We start from the raw sequence: 24957 nt of genomic DNA on the forward strand, positions 1-24957 counted from the left end.
TATGCAGCTACTCCTAAATCAAGGTACATCCACACAGTTCTTGTACAGCAGGGCTCCATCCTCCCCAGCTCCCACCCCACAGCCCAAGCTGCCCGTTCCTGGTATTGGTGTGACTGTGTAGAGACACACACCAAGAAGTAGAAGGACCCAAACACCACCCTGGGCAAAAGCAGAAAGAAGGCTCCAAACCAGATCTGCCTACAACTGGGAGCAGGCACTGCCTAACAGAAACACTCAACATGACTAAGACAGTGAACTGCAGCAGCACGTAGACAGGGCCTGAGTTGCCAAGTCCAGTCTTCTCAGTCTCAGAGCTGGAAAACCAATCTACTTCTTGGGCCAGACACAGCTGGTCTTCAGCAGCCTCTGCAGGGCCCTGCCCAGCCACCAGAGAACAGTCCCAGATTTTGTCAGCACCCAGTCTGATTTTAAAGCAGTATTTGTACAGTCCCTCTAAGATTCACAACAGCAGCAGGCACATATTTGGAAAAATGAGTATTAAGTCCTGCATTCCTTGTGGGAAAAGGGACTTATCCCCGTGCTGAGACACTGCACAAGCTCCAAGTCTTAACAGTTTTCCACCTCTTCACAATTCTGACTGGGCAGAACAGAGAAAAACTGGGAAGAGCAGAGGATGACAAGCATGGAGGGCTACGGGAAACATGGGAAGGAGTTCTGCCAAACATACCGGAAAGTCAGAGGGACAAAGCAAGAGTACCTAACCTGAACACTGCCCACACTTCATGCCTAGAAAGCCATCAAAAGTGAGTATACCCCAGCACTTTATAGTTTTCCAAGAGTCCCTATAGGTCCATCACTGTAAAGAGCACACAAAGACAAGTGTACATTACTGGCCAGGAAAAAACACCACAGGTGCACTTCCCACCCCACTGAGCGGATACTGGAGCAGGCACATGCCCAGCAAAGGCAGCGGCAGCTCTACAGCAGGAGAGGGGAGCACAGCATGGCTCCCCAAGTTGGCCCCACACCCACTTCCCACATCCACTACCTCTCCTGCTTTCTGCAGGAGATCTGCTCCCAGGCAGACTTAGCAATTCTTAAGTCCTTTTCACTGTTTCCTCCCTCCAGTCTACGGAGAGAAGTATGTAATGCACTGCTTGAAAGGGTTTGGCAGAACTCAATGGGTGCCAGCGGGAACACAGGGGCTGCCAAGGGCCTCTGTCTTTTTACCTTCAGGGAGAATATTGCTCATGCTCAGGACAGTCATCAGGTTGTTAACATCACTGTTGATGCTCTGGGCGACTCCGGGGTACTGCAGGACAGAATGGGAGAGGGCACTGTTGAGACTAAATAACCCAGTTGTAGAGAGTAAGATAAAAATACCCTCTACCTCAACATCCACTGACCCCCACAACACAGCCACCTACAACCTGGCAATGAACCAGGGTGTACCCGAGCCACACACCCATCCTCTAAAAGTTTATTTAAAGCCCAGCATCTAAAATGGGGGACAGAGACAGGCTAAGATGTCTGTTCAGGTCCTCTGACAGGGACTCTTCCAATACATGGAAGGCTACCAGACACACAAATCTCAGAGGTGGCAGTCAGTCATTTTTCTAAGACGTGCCACTGACAGTCCCAGAGTGTTTCATCCACAGCAGTAGGGCAAGCAGTGAGGCCCCAGCCCAGTCCTAACAAAAGGTGCCTCCTTTTCTTTCCCACCATGTCTATCAAGAAGAGAACCAGCCTATACTGCTGTGGGACAGAATGTGTACTGATGCTACAGGGTTAACTTTCCATTGCTTTTACCTTGGCCTGACTTCAGGGAGTACTTTGGACACAAATGGCTTGAGGAGACAGCACCAGTACCCATCCATGCTGTTTTTAAAGTCTCCCCACTTTACAAAAAACACCAACCAGATGACCAACTTTGCCTGGGAACCTGCTCAGTCAGCAAGGGACCTCACTCCTTTGGATTATAGACAGTGTTTTACAAAGGGTTTCAGCTCCAGAACTCAATTCTGTTAGAAATATCTGCTTGAAGTTGCTGACAGCTTTAGTGTGAGTTGGTGAATACCCTCCCACATTTTCAGACTGCCACTGCTCAATAGTCAGTGCCTGCTTGTCACTTAAAACTTCTTTAACTTTTGGACTGTGGCCAGAAAGGGGCATGTGCACAGCCCAGAGAGGGGACTGACCTATGGAGCAGGCAAGACCCTTGCACACAGGCCTAAAAGTACAAGCAGTCCCTCACCACCGTTATCCCCACACTGCAGTGGTACACCTATGAGAAGTCTCCGACTCATCTGAAGTCAGAGACCAGCTCAAGCTGCAGAACCTTTTCTATCCCTCCCTTCTGCTTCCACTAGGTAAGATATCGCTAGAGCCAAGTTTTCACTTGCATTAAAATGCTTCTCATTTGTCTAGCAGTAAACATACTTATGCAGCTCCCCTGCCCTTCTATGGGGCACAAGAGACAAGACTGCTCTGTAAAGCCCACCTGGATTTTCATGGCAACTTCTTTCCCATTTTTCAAGCGTGCCAGGTGAACCTGACCAATGGAAGCAGCAGCGAAGGGGCGTTCTTCAAAGGACTCCAGTTTATCCCTCCAGTTGGGGCCAAGATCGTTGTTCAGAGTTTTCTACAAATAAAAATAAAGCATCAGGGTATGGGAAGTAAAAGATTTAAGATTTTCACTGTTGGAAATCACATTCCTCTAAGGTGACTCACACAGCCTATAGTAGTTCTGAGTACCTATACCCTGCTTTTTAGATTGTATTCCTTTCCTCATCATTGCACGCCATCACAAGGAGTGGTCCAGCCAGCAGTGCTCCCCCAACACTAAAAAGATGCTGATCAGATCTGTGTGAGGTTCTGTTTCTCTGCCCTAAAGGACATAGATCTTGAGCACAAACACTGCTGCCATAGCAATATAAATGTCCCCTTTTTGGTGCCACTTGTTATCTTCCAGAAAATGAGCAAGGAGTTAGATATTTCTCCTCTTTCATCATGCTGCCAAGCTGAACAGAAGCAATCCAGGCATACAAGAATGACTGCCTTTAAAGCAATATTGACAATTAAACATCACAGCCTGCTTTAACAGCTTTTTTGCTACATTGCCAGAATGCCGTATTTAAGTTCTGTGTCTGCTCAGTGTCTTTCAGAATATAAGTAGTGCTGGCAATTCCTTTTGCATCACCCTTCACATTTAATTTACAGAGGGAAGTAGAGAGAAAGAGAGACCATGTACATAAGCAAAGAAAGTTTGCTTTCCCTACATTCTGGCTCTTCTTGATGGTGGGTTAGATTTAACCAAAAAAGTAAGGACAAAGTTGCTGTTATTTTTCCATCACACTAAGGCTTGTAAGTCTGCTTCTAAAGTGGGATGAAGGCACTTCTAGACACTGGATTAATGTCCATGAGAAAGACAAGAGAGAAAACAGAAAAGGAGGCTACATTCAACAAGACCCTATAATCATATTTGCATGCAACTTCCTGTTCCATCAGCATAGTCTCAGGACATTAAAAACCCCACATTTTCCCCTTCTGTCTACAGCTGAGCTTCAATGTTTTGGAGAGAAAAGGCAGCACATAATTGAGATAAGGAATCAAGATGTCACCCACAATTGAAAACATGCAACATTTATTGAAAGAATACTCCAAGATCCCCATCCACCTCCCTTACAGGGGTATGTCATACGTGACATTTATTCTCTTATTGTCCCTCTTCCCCTGATAAGCAGGAAAGAATATTCCTCACCGTCATCTGCTTTATTGGCATGAAATCAGCACTCTGACGTACACGCTCAAAAATTCTCTGGAGATGGGGGTTGATGAAGGCATCATCTGCCAAAGTAAAGTGACACAGCAGTCAGTGCGGGCACTGCATTCTCCAATTCTTCAGCACACGAAGAATCATGCACCTGCATTCAGACAAGCCAGGCTGTCCTGCCCCCAAGCACACCCCAGTGAATGTTTTGGAAATAAATTCTAGTTTATAAACTCTCCATACCCAGAAGTAGCAGCTGAGGCATCACAGCTTTAGAAAGGAGACAAACAGAAATCCTGTGCACAAGTAGCAAAATAAAGGGAAAAAGCTACTCCTTCCTTTTCAGTCTTGCAAAAAACCCACGTACTACACAAACATCTCCTAAGCCACACGCCTGCTCCAGCAGGAGAAAGTTTCTGTGCACCCTCTCCCAATTGCCAAGGGAAAGACTAAGTATGAATACACTAGAAAGCATGCTGAGAAGCTTTTTATACTTTGGAATCAAGCATCAGTTGTCATAGGGCTCCCTGGCTTTGTCTGGCAGCACTGCGAGAGCAGGGGGCAGCTCTGCACAGCACAGAGGCTTTTGGTGTGACGGCAGGTTGCACAAACCCAAGAGCAGAGTGCTCTGCACAAGCCTCTGTCATCCACCACCCCGTCTTCTCTCTGAGAGCAGTACAGCATTCACAGGTGTAGGAGAGGCCACCATGTCATGGAAAGACAGGTCACAGAAGGAACGCTCTGGAGAGTCATCCCAGCACTCCCAGGTTCATAGCATGGTTTAATCCAGTTTGTTCTAAGGGACAGCAGCTTCTCTAGAAAGCCATGCAATGGTAAAACACCACTTACATGGGTATTGAACTCTTGGAGGAATCAAGATTCAGCATCTGCTACTGTAAACAACTACCCAAATGCAAAGCAGCTACAAGTGGGCAGAAGAAAACACAGCTAAGCCAAAAGTCGGTTATATTAAGAGTCAGAAGGATTTAGTAAGCAAATATTTACAGTCATAAGAAAGAGGAGAGGGACTTGAAAGATTAATCCTCTCCTTTGAGCAAAGGTTTCTACAACAGCCCAGAGAAAAGCCACCAGTTCTGGCAAATTTTTCATTTCATAAAGGCTTATGGAGCAATTAGATTTATCTGCTGCTCTCCCAACAGTGGGAGAAAGTCCAGGCTCCCAGCCTTAATCTTGAGAACTTGATCTCCACATGTGCTTGGGACATTCAAGTAAAAATCTATCATTCCTCTGCATCTACAGATGCACGTACAACCATAAGTCTATCCCAGGAAACAAGACATAAACAGCCACTGGGAAGAGGGGTGGAAAGGAATGGCAAGAAAAAGATACATAATGCAGAGACGTGACATTAATATTCAGCGTTGTTTACAAATTCCCACTGAAGCCATGAGCAGCAGTTAAAATTACTAACAAAACTGCACTGTGGAATCAACAGGAATTTTTAAGAGGAGCTCCCATTCTGTCACTGCAAGTCAGAGATTAAGAGGCTTTGCAGGAACAGTGAGTAAAACTCCCGTTGTGACGTTATAACCTGCAAGAAGGCTAGACATTGCATTTGCGTGCGCATTCCAAACACTGAAACTTCTGCTCTGTCATCAATAGTGTATCACTGCCAAGCCTCTGAACATTATAAAAACTGTTCTCAAGGGTATGTGAAAGTATTAGCCATCATGCTGTAACATGATAAACTGCACCTCCTAGGATGACTGTGCAAAGAGAGAATGGACCTCACTAAAAATGACTCCTGCTCCCAAGAAGCCATTTGTGTCAAGGTATCAGGGTCTGCCACAGGCATTGAGGATCAACTTCTGTTATTTTGCTTATTGCTGACATCCAAAAAACTCAGAAGATATTTCAACCTTTAGTCTGAGAAGGCATTCTTAACTGGGGCTGCTTGACCACCACTGCTTTGTTCATTAGCGCACTGCCAAATAGCGAAGAAACCTGCAAGTCCAGATTGACTGTACAGAAACTCAGCAGCAACATTAAAAAAATCAGTCATGCTGCAGAGGCAGCTCTGACAAAACAAGGCTTACCACATGCTGATGAACAAGGTTATACGTCTTTGTGGTAAACTGATGATGCCTTACTGGAACAAAACGCAAAGCACAAGTCAAGGCTGGGCACTCTCAACTGGCAAATGCAGCTGCCTTTCCAACATCTTCCAGAGCATACATGCCAGAACACAGGATGATTTTGGGCCCTTGGAATCCTTTCTGTGCATGACCTTCAGGGATGTGGGTCCCTAACAAATACAGTGACCACCAAAAGTAGACATCAGAGTTTTTAAGGACACTGCTTTGTAACTTCTGGGTGGTTTAGCTCATTGGTGCTCAGCTGCACTTGGACAAGGCAACAGAGCCCCAGTGCTCAATTAGCACACATCCCTGTTAATGGAAGAGGCCACTTCAAACTCATCAGGCCACAGAGAAGCCCATGAAGTGGCAGGAACTGTGTGAAGCCCTCCTGTCCAAAGAGCCAGCCCAAGAACCAGATACTCTGCACTGTTGGAACTGTCTAACCTATTTCACCACAACTATTTCAGCCTGGAGAAGAGAAGGCTCAGGGGAGACCTTATTGCAGCTTTCCAGTATCTGAAGGGGGCCCACAACAAAGCTGGAGAGGGACTTTTTACAAGGGCATGTAGTGATAGGACAAGGGGTAATGGCTTCAAACTAGTAGAGCGTAGATTTAGAATAGATATTAGGAAGAAATTTTTCACTATGAGGGTGGTGCGGCACTGGAACAGGTTGCCCAGGGAAGTTGTAGATGCCCCATCCCTGGAAGTGTTCAAGGCCAGGCTGGATGGGGCTTTGAGCAACCTGGTCTAGTGGGAGGTGCCCATGGCAGAGGGGTGGACCTAGATGATCTTCAAGGTCCCTTCCAACCAAAACCATTCTATGAACTGTGCCCCAGCAAGGTTACCAGAGGCCTGTGTTCTTGCCAGGCATTCCAGCACTCCACACACTCGTCACAAGAGACAAATGAGGGCTGGGCAGCACCACTGAGGTTGCTAAAGGCCTGTAGTTCTTGACACATGAGTGAAGTCAATCGGCAAGTGTTTGACACTCCTGCCAGACCTCAGTAACATTAGGAGACAGCAGGCAAGTGTCAAAAATCCAGAGCATTTCTGCTCCTCAGAGCTGGCCTTTCACAGCTATTCCCTCTTCACTCACATTCAAGCCTGGGGCAGCTGTGACCAGGCTCTGGGCACACATCAGGTGCAACTCAATAGCATCTTAAGAATTTTAAATAAATCCCCACCTATGGTAGACAAGTTAACTTCAGACCTGATTCCCAGACATGGCTCACTCACTCCACATACCAGAGGCACTGGCTGCAAAAAGCCAGGAGCACAAGAGCTCCTCCTGGTCTGCACTGTAAACCACCAGTCATTGGCACCTGGCAGTTTCTAGAGGGTGAGAAAACAGCATATGGGTTGCAGCCTTTGACATAGCAGCTGCTGCCTCCCACCTAGCTTTGTTAATGTTGCCATCAGCCTAGCACGCACCTAAAACAAGTCATTAGCAAATGAAGAACGATGAAATGCCACAATTGGGACTCTCTGGAACAGAGAGCTGGTCTTGCTTTATTGGCTAGCCCAAGTTATTTAATACAATACTAGATCCAGCCTCATCAGTCAACACCTACAAAAATCCAAGTAGAAGCACAAGCCAAGCAAGCCAAGTACTTCAAACACTCAGACACTGACTCAGTTTCAGTGACATCTTGTAAGTTATTTCCAGACAAGTGTAACAGCTATTTTTGGTTGGTTCTTTCCTTCCCTATCAAGATGGGCAGGAAGATGAAGTGGACAGGTCCAGATAAGGTTTGAATTCACCACACCTGCTATCTTCCTGGAGTAACCTAACAGCTGAGTGCAGACCCTGATGCCACTCATATCTTCACCTGTGATCACTGACTTCAGAGCCCCATGGAGTACGTGCCAATTTGAAGTCTCCTCAAGATGAAAACAAGTGTTTTATACCTGATGAGATGATCAGTTGTACTGGCCTTTCCAGCAAAGCTTCAGTGCCAACAAAGCATGTAAGCGATAAACATGCTGTAATGGGAGAGGGCTGTGGATATAACCTTGACTACTTTTGGTGAACAAAGAACAGGATCATATTCTTGTCATCGTCCTCCTCCTTTCTAGCAGGACACCTGTGTATAGAATGTGATATAGCTCTGCTTCTCATCAATTTTCAATCAATTTCACTTGTGCACCTGACAATAGGGGCATTGGAAAAGTGGTGCTATATAGTGCACACATCTAGTTATTTCATACTGGGAATAAACTGAATTGAATCAAACATATCTCCATCACCGCCCTCACATGAGAAGCCACTTGTCTAGTCTCCCCACATTTGCTTGACACTGATTCCAGATGGCTGACCACGTATCACAAGAAATCAATTGCCCACCCTTGCAGCACTGCTAAGGACAATAGCTGAGGACCTATGCAACCACTTACCCTGAATGCTTAACATCTGTCCCAGCTTCAGTGCCGCTCCCCGGACCTTGCACAAGGTTCTCACGATTCTTTCTGCATTGGCCTCTGACAGGAACGGGCTGGAATCCATCACCGCTTTCTTTCCTGAGGAGAGAAAGTGTATGGATGAAGAGCACCCTTACCTCAGTGAGCTCAATCCATTGTGTTAGTCCACATTCAACAGATTTGCCCTTCCCTGCAGAAATCAAACTAGGACTACACTTGGTGTCTTCACTGCAACCCAGGGGCACAGACTGCACTTGGACACGTGTCTTGTGCCGACTTTGACATTACTGTCTTGAGGGCCAACAGCAGCATGTCCCAGCAGCACAGACACCCAAAGAGGTTATGTAATCTGTCCAGGATCCTGAGTAATGTTGGTGCTTGAACTCGCTGTGCGGCTAGCTCAGCCTAAAACACTGCATAAAGGTCTCCCAAGTCCCACACCACAGGCTGCAGCATAGCCATAGCCTCAGAAGAGCAGTAGGGGTGAACCACAGCAAGGAATTGTCAAAAGCTTTGACAGCACACTGGGATAGACTGACAACGCACTGGCACTTAGGGTAGCAGCAGGGATTCACACCAGCACCAAATCTCCTTTCTCATACCTAATAATTCTTGCCCAAAAGAAATAGATTTATACAAAAAGCACATATTGCTGTGCAATTGCACATCCAGTGTGCACTGGGCATCTGTAGAGATCAGATGCAACTTTCCCATCTATTCATGCTACTGAGAAAGATGCTGCCTTTAGACAGAAGAATATCTCAATGTAGTTCTGACTGCATGTAGAGGCCGTGCAGGGAGGAAGCCAAACCATTCTGTCCTTACTTCCATCAGCAGTCGTGCAAGCATCAGCTTGCACAGAACAAGGTCCAAGATATATATACTCAAACACATGTGTTCCTCTCCCCAAGAACGGGTAAAGCCTGATGTCCAACAGGCTCACTGTGTGGTCATTGCAGCCATCTACACACTAGTGCCACAGTTCCAAGCATGCAACAGGTTTGGTTTGGTTTTTTTTTTTGTTTGTTTGTTTGTTGTGGTTTTTTTTTTATTATTTTTTTTATATGGCATAAGGGCAGGGAGAAGTACCTCTTTTTTTTTTTTTTTTTTTTTTTTTTTTTTTAAAGGGAGAGGGAAGACCACCCTGATTCCATTTTGTGGTCCCTTTGGGAGAAGCAACACAAAACTCCTTCTCCAGGGCAATTCCCAGTAGAGCAGGGACAAGGCAGGCAGGCACCAGGCAACCACTTCTCTTGGGGCTGCAGATCGGGTCCTGCTGCTGGAGAGCCAAGCAGGAGGAAGGTCAGGTCTTACAGCCAGGCTGCAGGGCCCACAGCTGGTATGCTGATCTGGGAGCTACATTTTTTTTTTTTTTTTTTTTTTTTTAGTGCTTCAGAGCAAAGGGTACTAAGGACAGAACAGCTAAAGCCCCCATATACAACAAGCAGGGCCTAAAAGGCACGCAGCTGCAACAGCTGTGAAGATGTCAGGCAGATGGAAATTACTTATGTGTCATATAGGGACTACAGTAGCAAGAGATCTTCTCCATCTCCAGCTAGCTCTCAGGAAGGTACGCTGAGGGAGCTCAGACTGGCCAGGGGACAGGAAAAAGAAGCGAGTCAGACTGAAGTAGCTGCTGTCTAAACTCTGGTTGTCACACAACTTGGTAGCATTTTGAGGTGTTAAGCCTGTTACTGATCTGCCAGACACCCTTCACCCCTGCAAGCAGCTGGCTTGCTTACAAAACTTTCCCTAGAGAAGCGATACCACTGGCAGTGCACAGAGGTACCAAACCCTGTCCTCCCCTGTCCTTCAGCCCCCCTCTTTCCTTTACCTGTTTTGTGGGAGAGCAGCAAGATGGCACTGCCTGTGGGACATCTATCTGTACAAATCCCTGTCCTAAGTAAAGAATGCACATGGAAAGGAGAAAGGAATAAAAACACCAGGAGGGAGTACACAGGATAACTATTCTGCTCTTGAGAGCAAGACATAGAGAAGCAGGAGGGCCCCAGAAGTCACTATTTGCATCATACACAGCAACCCTCAGAGCACGTTTTGCTCTGGATCCTGGACATAAAGCATCTGAAAGACTGAAAGGTATAGCTGCCCAGGGCAGAAGGATCTGGCTTTGCCCATGTGAAAATCTGGCTCTGAAGCATAGAATGCTTGGAGCCAGCTAACAGATCTGGCTCTTAAAAATCCTATCAGGAAAACTGTATCCTTAGTGATGATGAGGCAAATAATCCCTTGTATGAGCTCCATCAGATACACGGGAGCTAGGGAAAGTACCAAGTCAACTCTTTATCTTCCTCCACACCACCTGCACACAAAAATATCCTCCTTTGAGTCTGCAGCAGGATAAAGGAGTTAGTTAATGATTAAAGTCACCTCCAGTAGCCAATGAACCCTGACAATTTTAGAAGAGTCTTATCAAAGAAAGAACCAAACACAGGCACTGCCCACCCTCTTCTCCTGGTGTGCTTCTCATTGAAGTCAAGCCCACAGGGGGACTACCTGATCACCAGGCAGCCCAAGAGCACGTGATTGGCTGTTGCTTATGTGCTTTGCTAAAAGTGGGCATGAACAAGAAGGAGACCTGAAAGCAAGAGTCAAAAGTGGGATTATGTAAATGGCAAGGGAAGAGGAAAAAACAAGAGAGAAAACAGACATAGGCTTCCAAGGCTAGGTGGAAGGGAAGTGGGGATAAACCCCAGCAAGTTCATGAAAAAAATATGCCAATTTTCAGTAAAGTTAATTTTTTCCCCAAAGACTGCAGGTACCTCAATGCTACAAAAGATTTCCTCCCCATCTTAAGAGCACAAAGTTGGGTGTTTTTACCTACTTCAGAAAAAGAAAAAAAGGCAAATAGAAGTCACACCTAAACAAGCTGTGGCAACAAGGAGACTTCAGAAGTGAATGCTCCTGCAGCCACGGTGCCTGGAGACTGTCAGCTCTTCCCCAGCAGAGGTAGCAGGCAGATGCCCTCAGGAATGCTTGACCCACGTCTTCCTTTCCAAATACAGAATCAGTGTGGACCCTTCAAAATCTGTGTGCATCTCAGAGCTGTAGCACTGGTTTTCCACCTCCTTTGCTACTGTCAAGTGGAGAACTAGCCACTGGACTTTGTGTGTAGGTATTTTTAGGACCATCAGCCACACTAACTTTGGGGCAAGGGAAGAGTCAAGAACATAGCCTAAGCACTTAAGACTGAAAACTCAAGGAGACTGCATTATTCCTTTTCATGAGAAAACAACTTTACATTCAAACCTAGGCCAGCTGCCAGCCCTTCAGGGCTCTGCCCATCCTGGCATTTGCAGAGTGCCTAGTAGAACGGCCCAGTACAAGTCATTAATAAGTTACAAAGTTGACCTTGAACCCAGAGTCTCTTTACTAGTAATGGCAGCTATTTGTCTGGGCACTCTTTCCTTTTTATTCCTGGAAATTTATTCTACCCTCCTATTCCCACCCCATGTCAGCCTTGCACTTTAGATACGCACTTCAAATACTGAGACTGCCATCGAGGTCACCAGTGACCAAGGAGGTTATTTTTAATTGGCTACATCAGCCTACCAAGAAAATTCCCAATGGAAATGAAGTATAACCATCCTCTTTTTGAAAAAATAAGATGAACTAAAGCACTTAAAGAACTTCAGGAGGGCAGCATTAGGCCCTCAAGCCCTTAAAAAAAATAAACCCTGCACCTACTCAAAGGAATTTGGCAGTGAAAAGAATTTATGTCCAGGACATTAAGCTTGGATGGAGAAGGGAGAAATTCAAAAACTCTTGCACCAGCCTTTTTTGTTCTAGGATAAATCCCTTAAGTAGTAAATTGTTTATGGAAACAGAGACAATCCAAAGCAGAGAGAGAAGGGCCCTGTGGCTACTAAACAAGGATGGGGAAATCGAGCAGAAAAAGACAGATCAGCACTAGCACAGTTGCTAGAAAACATGTAGGAGAGCAGTAGACATTTGTGGTGGATCCATTTGATAACAGCAAGTAGAAGCTATGCTACTAGGATCACTTATAGCTCAGGAGTTTCTGGCTTGCAGTTTATGCCTGAAGGAACAGTGTTTCAAACTCCATTTTAGAGGTGTGAAGACCCTTCCATTTGTACTGACGGGACAAGAGGAGGATAACCAAGAGAAGGCTCGCTCTTGTCACTCCTGGATGCCAGTGAGAGCATGAAATTCTTAGGCATGCCTTTGGGCATATACACATTCCACTTGTTTAAGTTTTAAGTGCCAAGAAGTTACTGTTAATATTGCGGCAGTGGGGAGAGAAAAAGACATCCTCTACGAGCTTCCAGAGAACAGGACAATACGTCATTCTCAGAGACAGGTCTTAACCCTTAACCCACGCTTATGGTGCTGGCAGACAGAAATCTTAGACACAAATGCATCAAGCTGAAATCATGAAAGGGGTGCCGAGGTATTTTTAAAGAAATAGAGGTACCTGTGCAAGAGATTTCCCCCAAGAACAGCTAAGGCTGATCCTGCCAGAAGAACAGTAAGAAAGTGGGATCTTGGACTCAAAACTATGTACGTATCCTCTGCCATGCATTTCTGCAGGAGCAGAGCCCATGGAGGAGAGTTCTCATCCATGCAGACTTACCCATCACTGTAAAAGTCTGTGGAAAACACCTCCAAGGACACTAGCTAGAGGCTGTAGTTGAGTCACCTGGAGACTTTCCTGTGTCCTTGGCCTGAGAAGCTCCAACGGACTACGAGGGCTGAAATAATCTTTTACTTCTGCCTCACCTCCGTACTTGCTGCTCTTGGCTCATTCTCAGTCCCACTACCCTTCTCCTTCACAGTGTAACCATTGCTCCAAGCTTTTATTTAAGCAGACATGACGGCAAGAGGGAAAGCAAGAATGAAAGCAAGGCAGCTAAAAATAAAAGGCAAGTTATTTTTTAACTCCCTTGCCTAGCATCGAAGTCGGCAGTTCTCATTCCCTTATTCTTTAATTAATATTTATTCAAGAAAATTAAATTACTCAGACTGTAGAGCAGGCTTCCGGCACCAAGTTATAGTTACAGGAGAAAGTCACAGTTTCCCTAGCAAGAAGAAAAAAGCCTAAAGGTGCAATTGCTTTATTACAAGGAAAAAGTGTCTGTTGCCCTATAAAAGAAAAAAAAATAAACAAAATCCTTTCTCATGCTGTAAGGAAGAGAAACAAAGCTCATGTTATTCTCTCAAATCTCAAAGCTCTACAAGCTCATGTTTTCACTTTGGGGTGTGCCCAATTAAAAAATATCTGGCAAGCAGAGAAATATCAACAGTTGTGCAATTTCTCCATTTAAAGCAAAGCAAGTCATCAGCTTCCAACAGGTATGAACAACCTGTCAAACATCACAAGCACTGAAAGCAGAAGCCTTCAAGGATTCTCTACAGGATGGGCCACGTTCGCCTGAATGCACACTTTTAAATCAAAGAAATCCACCCAGCCTCAAACATCTCAGGTCATGTAGAGAAACAACAACTCTTTGCCAAGGATTGTTTTTCTCTGCTGGGCTGCTCTGCATTGCCTAGTTGAAGGGGACCTAGAGGAAAGCTGGAGAGGGACTTTTTACAAGGGCATGTAGTGATAGGATGAGGGGGAATGGCTTCAAACTGGAAGAGGGTAGATTTAGATTTGATATTAGGAAGAAATTTTTCACTATGAGGGTGGTGAGGCACTGGAACAGGTTGCCCAGGGAAGTTGTGGATGCCCCATCCCTGGAAGCATTCAAGGCCAGGCTGGATGGGGCTTTGAGCAACCTGATCTAGTGGAACGTGTCCTTGCCTGTCACAGGGTGCATGGAATTAGATGATCTTTAAGGTCCCTTCCAACCTAAACCATTCTATGATTCTATGATCTGCTGGGGTGTTGGTTTTTTGCTTTGGAGGTTTTGGGTCAGTGTTTGGTGGTTTTTTGTTGGTTGCTTGGGTTTTGGGTTTTTTTTTTTTGTTTTGTTTTTTGTTTGTTTGTTTTTTAGGGTTCTTCTTCCTCCAAATTTCTTCACTTTTCAGCCACTCCAGTACCTCCTGGAATAGAGGTTCACACTATCTCAGTCTCCATCCTTTCTCCACCCTTAAAGAAGACAAGGAGGAAGACACAAACTGGCCTTGTAGCAGAATACTGCTGGCCACAGAGTAAAATTACAAGGACACAGCAGTTGTCATTATCTCAGAGCAATGCCTCCAAACCAGGAACAATCTGATTTCATTTTTACTTCTAGCTGCAAGTCCTTAACCCTTTCATCAGTTCCCTCCAGTCACTGGAAATAATCTAAATGCACAAACATACTAGCCAAGCCAGAGAGACCAGCTGAAGACCAAACAGCCTGCAATAACTGTAACAGAGAACTTTACATTCTGCAGTATCCTACCAAAGCTTTTCCTGGGTAAGAAACAAGTGAATGAAGTCATAAGCCTTAGAGTTATCTCATGTTTTCTAGAAAAGAACACCATGTACTTTCTGTGCCCTAAACCATTCACTCATGCACAACCATTCAGTACCATTATATTTTACCAGCACATAAGCTTAGAAGAAAGCCACCATTACATGGCCAGGTACAACTTAGGAACATTTTACCTCCAACTTCAAACAAGCTGTGAAGAAAACAGGATCAGGTCAATTTGCATAGCACAGCCTTTTGACCTATTATGAGAATACTTTAGAAGAAGGCAAAATATAGGTACTGGAAGCAGATAATTGCCATTTAACATGTACACTAAGTGTTTTGTCTCTCTTAAGAGAGCAGCCATCCTCCCAAGTTCCTCCAAGGCAGGACATCCATGAATTTCAAACAGACTGCAACCACTAACAAAATTTTCAGACATACAGGCTCATCTAGTTTCTGTACTGGTAGAACTACATGGTTTCACTAAACAGTTTCAAAAAAAATGTTAGTCCAAGACAATCCACAAATGGGAACAGGGACAGTATTCAAACTCAGGGGTGGCTGTGGAAAAGTAAGCTGTATGAATCGTGCTGGCATAAACTCATTCTCTCGCATTTACTTCTGAACTCTGTCTACATAGTGAGGCTGTGGTGTACTTCGATGGGAGAAGTCTGGAGGTAGACAAGGATTATGTTAGAAGTAAGAGAACTACCCATATCCCCCTGTTATTCTGACTGCTTCACCATCTCAGCTTTCAAAAGAATAACATCTTGCAAATGCAGGTAAAGTATGTCTGGGGAAGAAAAAAAAAAAAAAAGGGAAAAAAAGAAGAATAAGGATATAGAAAGAGCTTACCATTGCGTTCCTCAGGTCTAAGGCTCTTCTTTGCAACTTCTGCCAATGCCCCAATGCCAAGACCAACAGCTAGTCCTTTAAAATAAGAAGAAAGAGACCCAGGTCAGAAAAAAACCTTCTGAGCCACATACAGAGGCATTTTTTTGTAATTAACCTTCAGCCACACAGTCAAATACACAGCAGCAAAACAGTTTGATTAGAACATCCTGGCTTTTGCAACAGTCATCTTGAAGTTTGACACTGAACAGTTTTCTCCTGTACTTCTGCCCAGCATGCCAGCCAGGTATCATAGGCTAGGCCAGCCTGGGACATCTGGCTTTTATAAAGCATGTCAACAAGTGCTACTCAGAGCTCTGTGCTCTGGCTGTGGTCCGGCTGTAGACTCAATCATGGAGTGTAGAAGAAGGGAAGAAAAAAAAAAAAAATAAATCTCACTAACATCGTTTTCCAAGTACAATTCTCAGGAAACAACAGAATTCTCCTCACCCCCCACCATATCACCACAGTAGGGTGAGGCAAAACTACATTTAGACGAAGCCACTGTCAGTAGAGTTCAAGGCTCTGTGACCCCACTGTCTAAGCATTCAGGTTTATTTGTGCTTATTAGCTGTCTGACTTCCACGTACTCGTTGACTATGATGAACAGAAACATGTTTTTCCTGCGGCCCACCTTATGCAAGCAGTATTGTAACCTGCAATCCCAAGGAGCTGTGCCGGGGAGTAACCCCACACAGCAACAGTAAGACCACGAGACCAAACACCAGCACTCCACATGCACTATCAACCTTGCAAGCAGGGAATTCTAGGGTGTTATCTCATGGCCACAGATTAAGCTACAACTACAAAAGGAGCGTTATCTGCTTCCACTAACCTGACCAAAGCCACTGGAGATTAAATGAGACATAGATCTAATCATGCAATAAACCGTACTACCAAAGGTCTCACTACCTTCCCAGTTTCAAAGTATTTATTTTGCTGGATAATAAATGACATGGGTAACCAGAACAGCTGGTGCTCCCTCCCATCTCCTCAGTGACGGTGCATCCCGGCATGCCTTACTCCTACACTGCTAGCAGTACTGGGTGCACGTTTTCCAAGCACCCCCCAAGCCCTTCGTGAGGCACTACAGGACAGCTTCCCCCGTAAAACAAGCAGGGGACAATGAGTACAATGAAGGAAGCACAGCTGACCAGCACATGGCATTTTGCTCATGTGTGCAGGAGGAAACACATGCACACGTTCTGTAGTCTCAAGTGAGGAAGCCTGGGCACAAACAAGTTGAACCTCATCTTTTATCGAGTTTTTCCTCTCTCCTACCAGGTAATTACAACCCCACCTCTACCAATAAAAATTCAAACTTGCACAGTATGTCTGCTTCAGAAACAGTTCCATCTGCAATCTTGCAGACTACATGCACTGGGCCAAAGAATCAGCATAAGGTGAAGCACAGGAGGCACCAGTGACCTTACAAGGCCTTCAAAAGGACTGCCACCAGGGCTGCTCCCATGTCATTTAACTGTCAGACCACCTTTCATTATCCATTGTACATGAATCTAAGAGCATATGGCATAATACAGGAATCTACACTCAGAAAAATAGAACTTTCACAGGATGCCATGATTTTAACTATTATAATACTTAATAATAAGCACCGAAATATTTTGGTTTGTGCTTTTACAATTTGCTTACTGGTCCACTCTGTCTAAATTGCTAGAAAATGAACTCCAATCATCAGGCAACAATTGTTTCAAATAAACTAAAGCCAGGCATAAACAAGTTTACTGTTAAACAACTGCTAAGGTTTAAAGATCTGAATTTTAAACAAAGGCTTCAAGCACCTTCAAACTATAATCACAGTGCGCAGCAGGATATTTAGCTCAGGGCATTACACAAAAATGCAATGCAGCATTCCTACTTCAAGTCTTCATTAACTACCTGGAAACATCTCAAGGCATATGCACCCCTGCTCTAAATGTGGTAGCAGGAGGGTAGATAATACTCCTGGGACTGTGCAGGGTCAAGGGCACCTTGGGCGTTTGCTGCTTCTTAGCAGTCAAGCCTGCAAAAAATGAAGTCAGCTGTATATGTAACCTTCTATGACCAAGAAACAGGTAACAATTCAAAGTTGTATTTCTCAAAGAAGCAATGCCAAAACTTGGTCTTTTCCCCGAACATTCAGGGCTTAGAAAGAGCTGCCACTTTTCAGAAGTCTCAATTGCTTACTTTACTCTGTTATTCTTACCAAGCTATTATCAGAAGAATTATGAAATTAGGAAATCAAATAATGGCCTAAATTCCTCATGGCTATAACTCCATCCACTAACAGCAGTACTAGGGATCATTCTGACCCTGAACTTCTTATTAACTTGAATTTCATTCACTGTGGCATTTGGAGCACACACAGCTCACACAACAAAAACCCTTCCTCATGTCACAGACCAGAGTAACACTCTAGGGTTCAGAAGGCAAGTACTGGACAGGAGGGTTCACAGCCACAAGACATTTCCCAAAATCCCATCAGATTTGTTTTCCAGGCCTTTTTTATCACCCACCCGTCTGAAAGGCTCTGGTCTAGGCACGTATTATTTGAACACAAATAACACTGTGTACTGGGTCTGATGGAGATAGGAGTTCATTTCCTTCATAGCAGCCTGTATCATTCCATGTACTGGATTTGTGAATAAGTGTTGATAACACACCGATGTTTTAACTGTTGCTGGATAGTGTTTGCACAGCATCAAGGCTTTTTCTTTTTCCCACTCTGCCCCTGCAATGAGTAGGCTGGGGGTGGGCAAGATGCTGGGGGGGGACACGGAGGGACAGACACGGCCAGGACAAGCTGACCCAAATCAAAGGCATATCCTTACCATATAACATCATGCTCAGCAGTACAACCTTGAAGAAAGGAGGACGGAGGCAGGGAGGGGATGTTTGGTGTTACGGTGTTTGCCTCCCCAAGTAACTGCTACAGATGCTGAGGCCCTGCTTCCCAGGAAGCGGCTGGACACCTCCCTACACCTAGGGAGTAGTAAATGAATTCTTCTTGCTGCTTAGCTTGCACGTAGAGCTTTGCTTCACCTATTAGACTGTCTTTATCTCCACTCCCAAGTTCTCACTTTTGCTCTTCCTATTCTGTCCTGCTGTGGGAGGAAACGGGTGAGCAGCTGCATGGGGCTTAGCTGCCAGCCGTTCACCTGTTACCACAAACAGGTCATCCCTCCAAAGAACCTGCACGGCTGTAGAAAAGCGCTCTTCTCTGGGCCACTAGCCTACTGACCTTGCACAAGTCACTCCTGACAGTGTTCATTTTCCTTGTCAACCAGATGAGTATTTCCTCTGAGATTCATAATTTTGGGACAATGTTCAGCATCATTGAACAGCCACGGTTCAGCACCTTGGAAAATAACATCCTGAGCACCTCTAGAAAGTCACACTCCTGCATTTTGTACTGTATGCAGACAGGTTATTTCAGGCCTGGAAAATACCACTTGGTTTTATACCAGCAGAGTGCCTCTTCAGACATTTTCCAGGCATCTCCAGCACCAGTTACACTTCAAACCAAGCCCAATCAAGAGATGATCTGGAATCAGTTTTCTTCAGGAAGAATCCTCTTGCTCAGCAACTGACACAACAAAACAAACAGGAGACTGAATGGGCTGTTATCACTCTGCTCAGCCTGCCAAGCACAGGGGTGGGTAAGACCCTGTCCTGGAGCAGCCTGTGCCCTGGTTTCAGTCACGTCAAACACCGCAGGCACCACACAGAACACGCTGCAAGCTGCAGACAGTTGTGCATGGATTTCCCCTAGCTTTGAGCATTAAATGCTCCCCAGAAGAAAGCCACACTCAATTGTTACTCATGTGGCAATCTGAGTCCTGTAGTTGTCAGTCCTGTATATACTGGAATAAGAAACCTCAGGAGGCTAGCTTTATTGTCTTTGCAAAATTGCTACCATCACATTAGATCTGGACTTCACTACAAGCTTCTTGAATTTTCTTTATTGCAAAAGGATCTTATTATATCATTAAAATAATAAACTTGCAAACCAGGAATATGATTAAGGGAGACAGAAACAGCTTAGAAAAGTCAAATGATGTAAGGACGAGAGAATGGAAATAAAGAAATAATCAAGAGCTGTGTGGGTGGAACTGATGACCCACCAGGCTACAAAACAACCATGGAACAAAAAACTACAGAAAAATCTGTTTTACCAATTCCAACCCTGGGAAGAAAATAAAATAAAAAAAAAAATCAAGGATGATATTTAGTACTATAAATACAGCTACCAGCAGTCACTCCAGCTGCTGCAAGAAGCAAACAAAAATACCTATGAAGGACAAAAAAAGTTCAGTAGCAGATCTTATGCTGATGACAGAGAAACATTAGCTCAGTATTACATGCAAGCATTGGAGAAAGTTATTTTCAATCTTTCCAGAAAGATGTTCTTTGCTCCCAGAAGAGGTGAGATGCCAGGCAAACTCTGCAGTCCAAGTACTTCTACCTCCTGTTACTAATTTGTCCATCACCCACTAGAGTGTCCTGACACCACAGCTGAGAGATCAACATTCCCTATAACATTGGAGGGACAATAAAAAACATGTGAAGACAGGAGGACGAGTCATTCAAGTGCGAATGGGATCATGCCAATAGCATGGGAACTCAGCTATCTGAACCCCAGGAATAGTTAACATGAACTCTGGTTTTGATCTACTCAACATCTTTCCATCCTCTCCAAGACTAAAATTATGTTCTTCTAATATAGAAATAAAGAAAAAAGTCAAATGCTAGTTTGACTGGTGTGGAGGTGGTAGGAGAAGAATCCACCTCAACCGTATTTCCCACAATGACCTCCTGGGGTCTTCAAATGAAGATGGCACCCCAAAGCACAAGAAACAAATCATGCACAAAAAGCTTACTTGCTCTAAACTACACTCCCTCATGGATAGGGAGCAGCCTCCTGCCCTTAATTATTTTCAAGGAAATGTGAAGAGGCAACTGGTAGAGCAGGAAATAATCATGCTCCCTACCCTGCTATCCCCTATTTAATTCTGATCGTTTGACTGTCCTAGGAAGTAAGGACAGAACTGGGTCACTACTGTTCCACAGGTTAACAGTGATGTGCCCTGCAAAAGGACTCCTTCCAGCTGTTAACCATCATCCCTCAGCAGCAGCAGGTGCTCCCAAAACCCAATAATATAACTGGAGACTCTCATTAAGTCATCCCACATCTTGTTCCTGACTTCAGTTGAAAAGGCAAGACAAGAGGAAACACATGAGAGAGAACACACTGCAGGCACAGGGAACTTCCAACTGACCTACCACTGAGCTTTGAAACTTAGTTTAATTCAAACTTGTCTTGCCTTCTCTCTAAAAAAAAATAAATAAAAAAATAAAAAAATAAAATTAGGTTGGGTTGGATCTTAGTAAAGCAAAAATCAATTCTTATCTCAGTTGGAAACTGCCTCCTGTGCCCTGAGACCCCCTTAATCAGCCTCACTCCTCAGCTTGCAGATATTTTTAAAAATTGTACACATTACCTCTTGCATCACTCCTGAGATAATAGCTCAGAAAGGACTGTCAGTGAGGACAATAAGCAGCTGAGAGGCACACAAGTACTACCTTCCCCCGCTCACCATCTAAGAGAAAAACAGTCAACTGTAAGCCAAAGCTCACCAACAACATCAGAGCAATCAAAACCAGGTAAAAGTCAATGGTGCACCACAGTGCTTGCCATCAGCTAATGTTTCCTGGTTTAAGCATTTAAAGTGCTCCATAAAGACACAATTTGAAGAGAATATTTCTCATCAGATAAGAGTCAGTCAGGAAAAGCCATACTAGAATTAGCTGACAGGGTTTTACAATTGCACCGGCTCTCTCAAGGCCATGTGCAGGTTGGAAAAAGCATTCTAAACTTGGAGTAAATAGCAAACAGAAGCTGCTCCTCACTATCAATGGGGTCCCTTTTTCCCCTGCAGTTATGGAGGTTGTTTAAAAGCTCATATCAGTCTGGATCAAGATCTGACCACGTAGAAGTACCCCCAGCAGGCAGAGTCCGTCCCACGTGGGGCTGCCCACACTACTTGAGACTCACCACACCCCCAGAAACCTTCTGCAAGCATTACCCAGCCTACCAAAATATTACCAAGGGATACCTTAAACTGGAAAAAAAAACCCTACCTATAGGCCACATCTGTTGTTTGTTAGCCAACACACTGACAGTAGTATTTCTCTTTGCTGTTGCAAGGAAAAATTCAGAGGGAAAGATAAGCAATGAATGCTAACAGGAGACTGCAGAGCTCAGAGAATCTGAACACCATATTTGCAAAACAATGTCCCTGCAAAAGCAGTCTGAAAGCAAGAGCTCTGTCTTGCAAGCTATTTCAAGCATATAAAACAGACAACTGGAGGGAAAGGCAAGACCAAAAAATAGGTGACACACAGATATGACTGGGGATGCTGCTTATAAACAACTCTTTCTTTCTTACTCTCCCCTCGTGGTTTTGGTTTGGTGGTGGTGGGGGTTGTTTTGTTTTTTAACCTGAGGTTAGGAGAAAACAGGTAGGTAGTTATATTTCCCCTTGAAGCATGAGTCAGCCTTTCCTCATGCAACAGCCTTGGGTGCCGAGCTGGAACGTACAGCAACAGCACTGGAACTCAAAGTTCACAGAAAATTTGGTCATCTGCCACTTCACATCCACCAGCTGTCAGCAAGCAGCCACAGATAAATCCGGAAGATGACACCTAGAAGTGTTGTGACACTTTCCATAAAAATCAAGGCTAGATTACAACAGAGACTTGTATGCTGCTAGAGCTTAAAAACAAAGTTGGTAAGTTCGTTTTAAAGTGATGCCTTGTTACTCCGAAAAGCAGATCATGAATCCTGCTTCCCTTCCAGGAATACTAAGCATGTTGAGAAGCCAGAGCGCTTGCAGTAAGGTACAGGGTTAAAGAGATCTGACCAGCATTAAAACCTTATGATATCACAAAACTCACTTGCTGTTTATTCCTGCACTCCACAGAATCAGTCCCTGCCCTCGGCTCCTTTTAGTGTGCATATTACTCTGTCAAAGAGACACACAGAGGAAGAATAATTGTGTTTTTTTTATATAATTGTTGATCTGAATTATATTTGGCAGGCTATTTATCTTTCTTCTGGGATCTGTAACACAAGGATCAAATTTTGTGGAAGAGAATCAGAAGAGCCACAAGGATATGCTACTTAGGAGAGTCTGTTCACAACCTAGATAGGTTACTGTCATCTCAAAATACTACAGTCACGAAAAAAAAAAACAACAAAACCAAAACAGAGAGACTACTTATCGAATGGTTAGCTAAGTAAGACTAGCTGTTACCATCTTTTCCGCCTGCAATACAATGATAGTTTCCTTTCTCTCAAGAACATGTTAAGTCCTGTGATGGCTTTGGAAATAAAACATTAGATAAGCACCATGTGTTAATACTACTGAAGATATTTAGCTGCTTTTTAACATAGTAAGTCCCATTCTGCAAATAAAATTCACATAGGTTTCAGCTCACTTGATCTTACAAGCTCAGACTTTACATCCTCCCTGAGAGAAAATATTTTATAAGCAACAGCCAAGTAAATCAAGCCTTGACTATTATCATCTCCCCACCCTCAAAAATAAATACGAAAAGGATATATTTTATATTTAACCACTGTTCAGAGAAGTAGCAAGGATAAGTTTGGGAAAAATTATTTAAAATAACAGCTGCTCCAGCTGGCTATGCTTGACAGTAACAGCATACTGTAAGGACTAGAAGAAGAGTTTCCTCAAAGTGAAATCACATATGCAGGACCAGGGTACTCGTACAGACTGGAGAGCAACCTGCACCTCACTCTCTCTCCCTCTCCTTAATACAGCCCAGCCCAGTATGTGTTACCATGAAGATGTGCAGCTCTACTATGTACTCCTAAATCATCTGCCCTACACTCTTCAGTGACTTCCCGCCCCCAGTTTCAGAAAAGGTATACAAAAACTAAGCTCCAGGAGTATATCAGCCTGCCGTCTTAAAACAAGTGAATACCCATGCCAACTCTGTAGTTCTTGCTTACAGGTAGTTTGCTAAATGCATCTGAAAAATCTATTTGGGTAGGGAGCTTTTTTTCTTTGCCATATTATCACAGTAGCAGTTAAGATATGACAAAAGAGTGACAGATGATAGGATTCAAAGTATAACTTCATCCTGACTGACGGTCAAGATCCATAATTGTAATGAAAAAGGCCAAATCAAGCCCTGAGCTAGCCAGCTGTTTGTGGGAAAGCACTCTCCTATTGGCAAGTTTAACCAGAAAATAAAACCAACTAATGCTTCAGTGGGAGCACTGTCATAGCCCGGCATTAATCAGTCCATGCAAGTGTAGTAACTTTGCAAATGTGGGTGTGCAAACTGACCTCCAAAGTTGGCGAGCCGTCCAATCCTTGTGACAGGAACCTTCCTCTCCCGGGCCCGCTCACTGAGCTGCAGCAGAAAGAGGGGGAAAGGAAAAACGAGAAAACTGAAAAGAAATCCACAAATGCACTGTGCATATGGCATATGGTCAGACACCTGCAAATTCAGAGTGCAACTTTGAAAGCACTTGAAAAACTCTGTGCTACAGAAAGCTTTTCTTGAACACCGAGCATAAAGTATGTTGAGAGATTTTCAAGTGAACACACTGCAGAACAGACACACCACAAAGTGAAACATACACAAACATACACTAAGCAGAAGAGCAGACAAGAGGGTGGGAAAGATAGAAAAGCTGACAGCCATGTTTAGAAACCCCGTTTTTACTTTCACCTCAGTAGCCCTTACATTTTGAACTTGGAGCAGCAGCGCATTTCTAAGACACACTCCCTTCCACACATGGAATTAAGACTTGTGGAAGTTTATCAGCTTCACAGTACTGTAGATAATTCCCCCACGCACAACAGCTGGGGCGGCAGAAGCATACAGTTACATCAATGCAATATCCTAAGTGAGCGAACCCACAGTAGCATCTGATACTGGGTCTGGGGAAGGAGGCAGAAGGTCAGAGCAGACGGCAACTATCTCCACTGTGAATTCTGCTGTGGGCTTTCTGCATTGTCTAACACAAGGGCATGAAGCCCTAAAGCAACAACTGTGAGCTATGCTACTCTGCAACCAACTAATGCTCAGGGCAACGTTCCCTCCACAGTACAGGAAGCCACAGCCTTCACTAAGAGGAGCTTAGGTCCCATTCATTCTTCATGACCACAGCAGAACAACTAGCTAAAGGTAAGAGGGCCCTTCAAGAAGAAGATGGACTCTTTAGGTCAGTCTTCAAACCTTTGTATCCTACAGCTGTCCCCACCTTCTCAACATTTCACCCCAAAACACAGGGTGAAATACAGACCCTTCATTACTGCAACACCCATCAATAGATGTGTTGAACCCTCATAGTCCAGTGAATGAAAGGAGAGCTCCTGTTAATATAAAACAAA

General features: G+C 44.3%; 1 protein-coding gene across 2 annotated transcripts in view; it reads right to left on the reverse strand.

Moving 5' to 3' along the window:
• Positions 1 to 24957, reverse strand: part of COQ8A (coenzyme Q8A) — a 47749-nt gene that overhangs the window by 6565 nt on the left and 16227 nt on the right. For both annotated transcript variants that reach the window (XM_082480177.1, XM_082480176.1), the window contains exons 4-9: positions 23905 to 23971; positions 15491 to 15565; positions 8226 to 8348; positions 3722 to 3807; positions 2462 to 2602; positions 1192 to 1273 (exon numbers count right to left, since the gene is read on the reverse strand). In XM_082480177.1, the coding sequence (XP_082336303.1) occupies positions 1192 to 1273; positions 2462 to 2602; positions 3722 to 3807; positions 8226 to 8348; positions 15491 to 15565; positions 23905 to 23971 (574 nt within the window). The remainder of the gene's footprint in view (positions 1 to 1191; positions 1274 to 2461; positions 2603 to 3721; positions 3808 to 8225; positions 8349 to 15490; positions 15566 to 23904; positions 23972 to 24957) is intronic.

Source organism: Vanellus vanellus (assembly GCF_965231255.1).
Source record: "Vanellus vanellus genome assembly, chromosome: 3".
Classification (NCBI taxonomy): Eukaryota; Metazoa; Chordata; class Aves; order Charadriiformes; family Charadriidae; genus Vanellus; species Vanellus vanellus.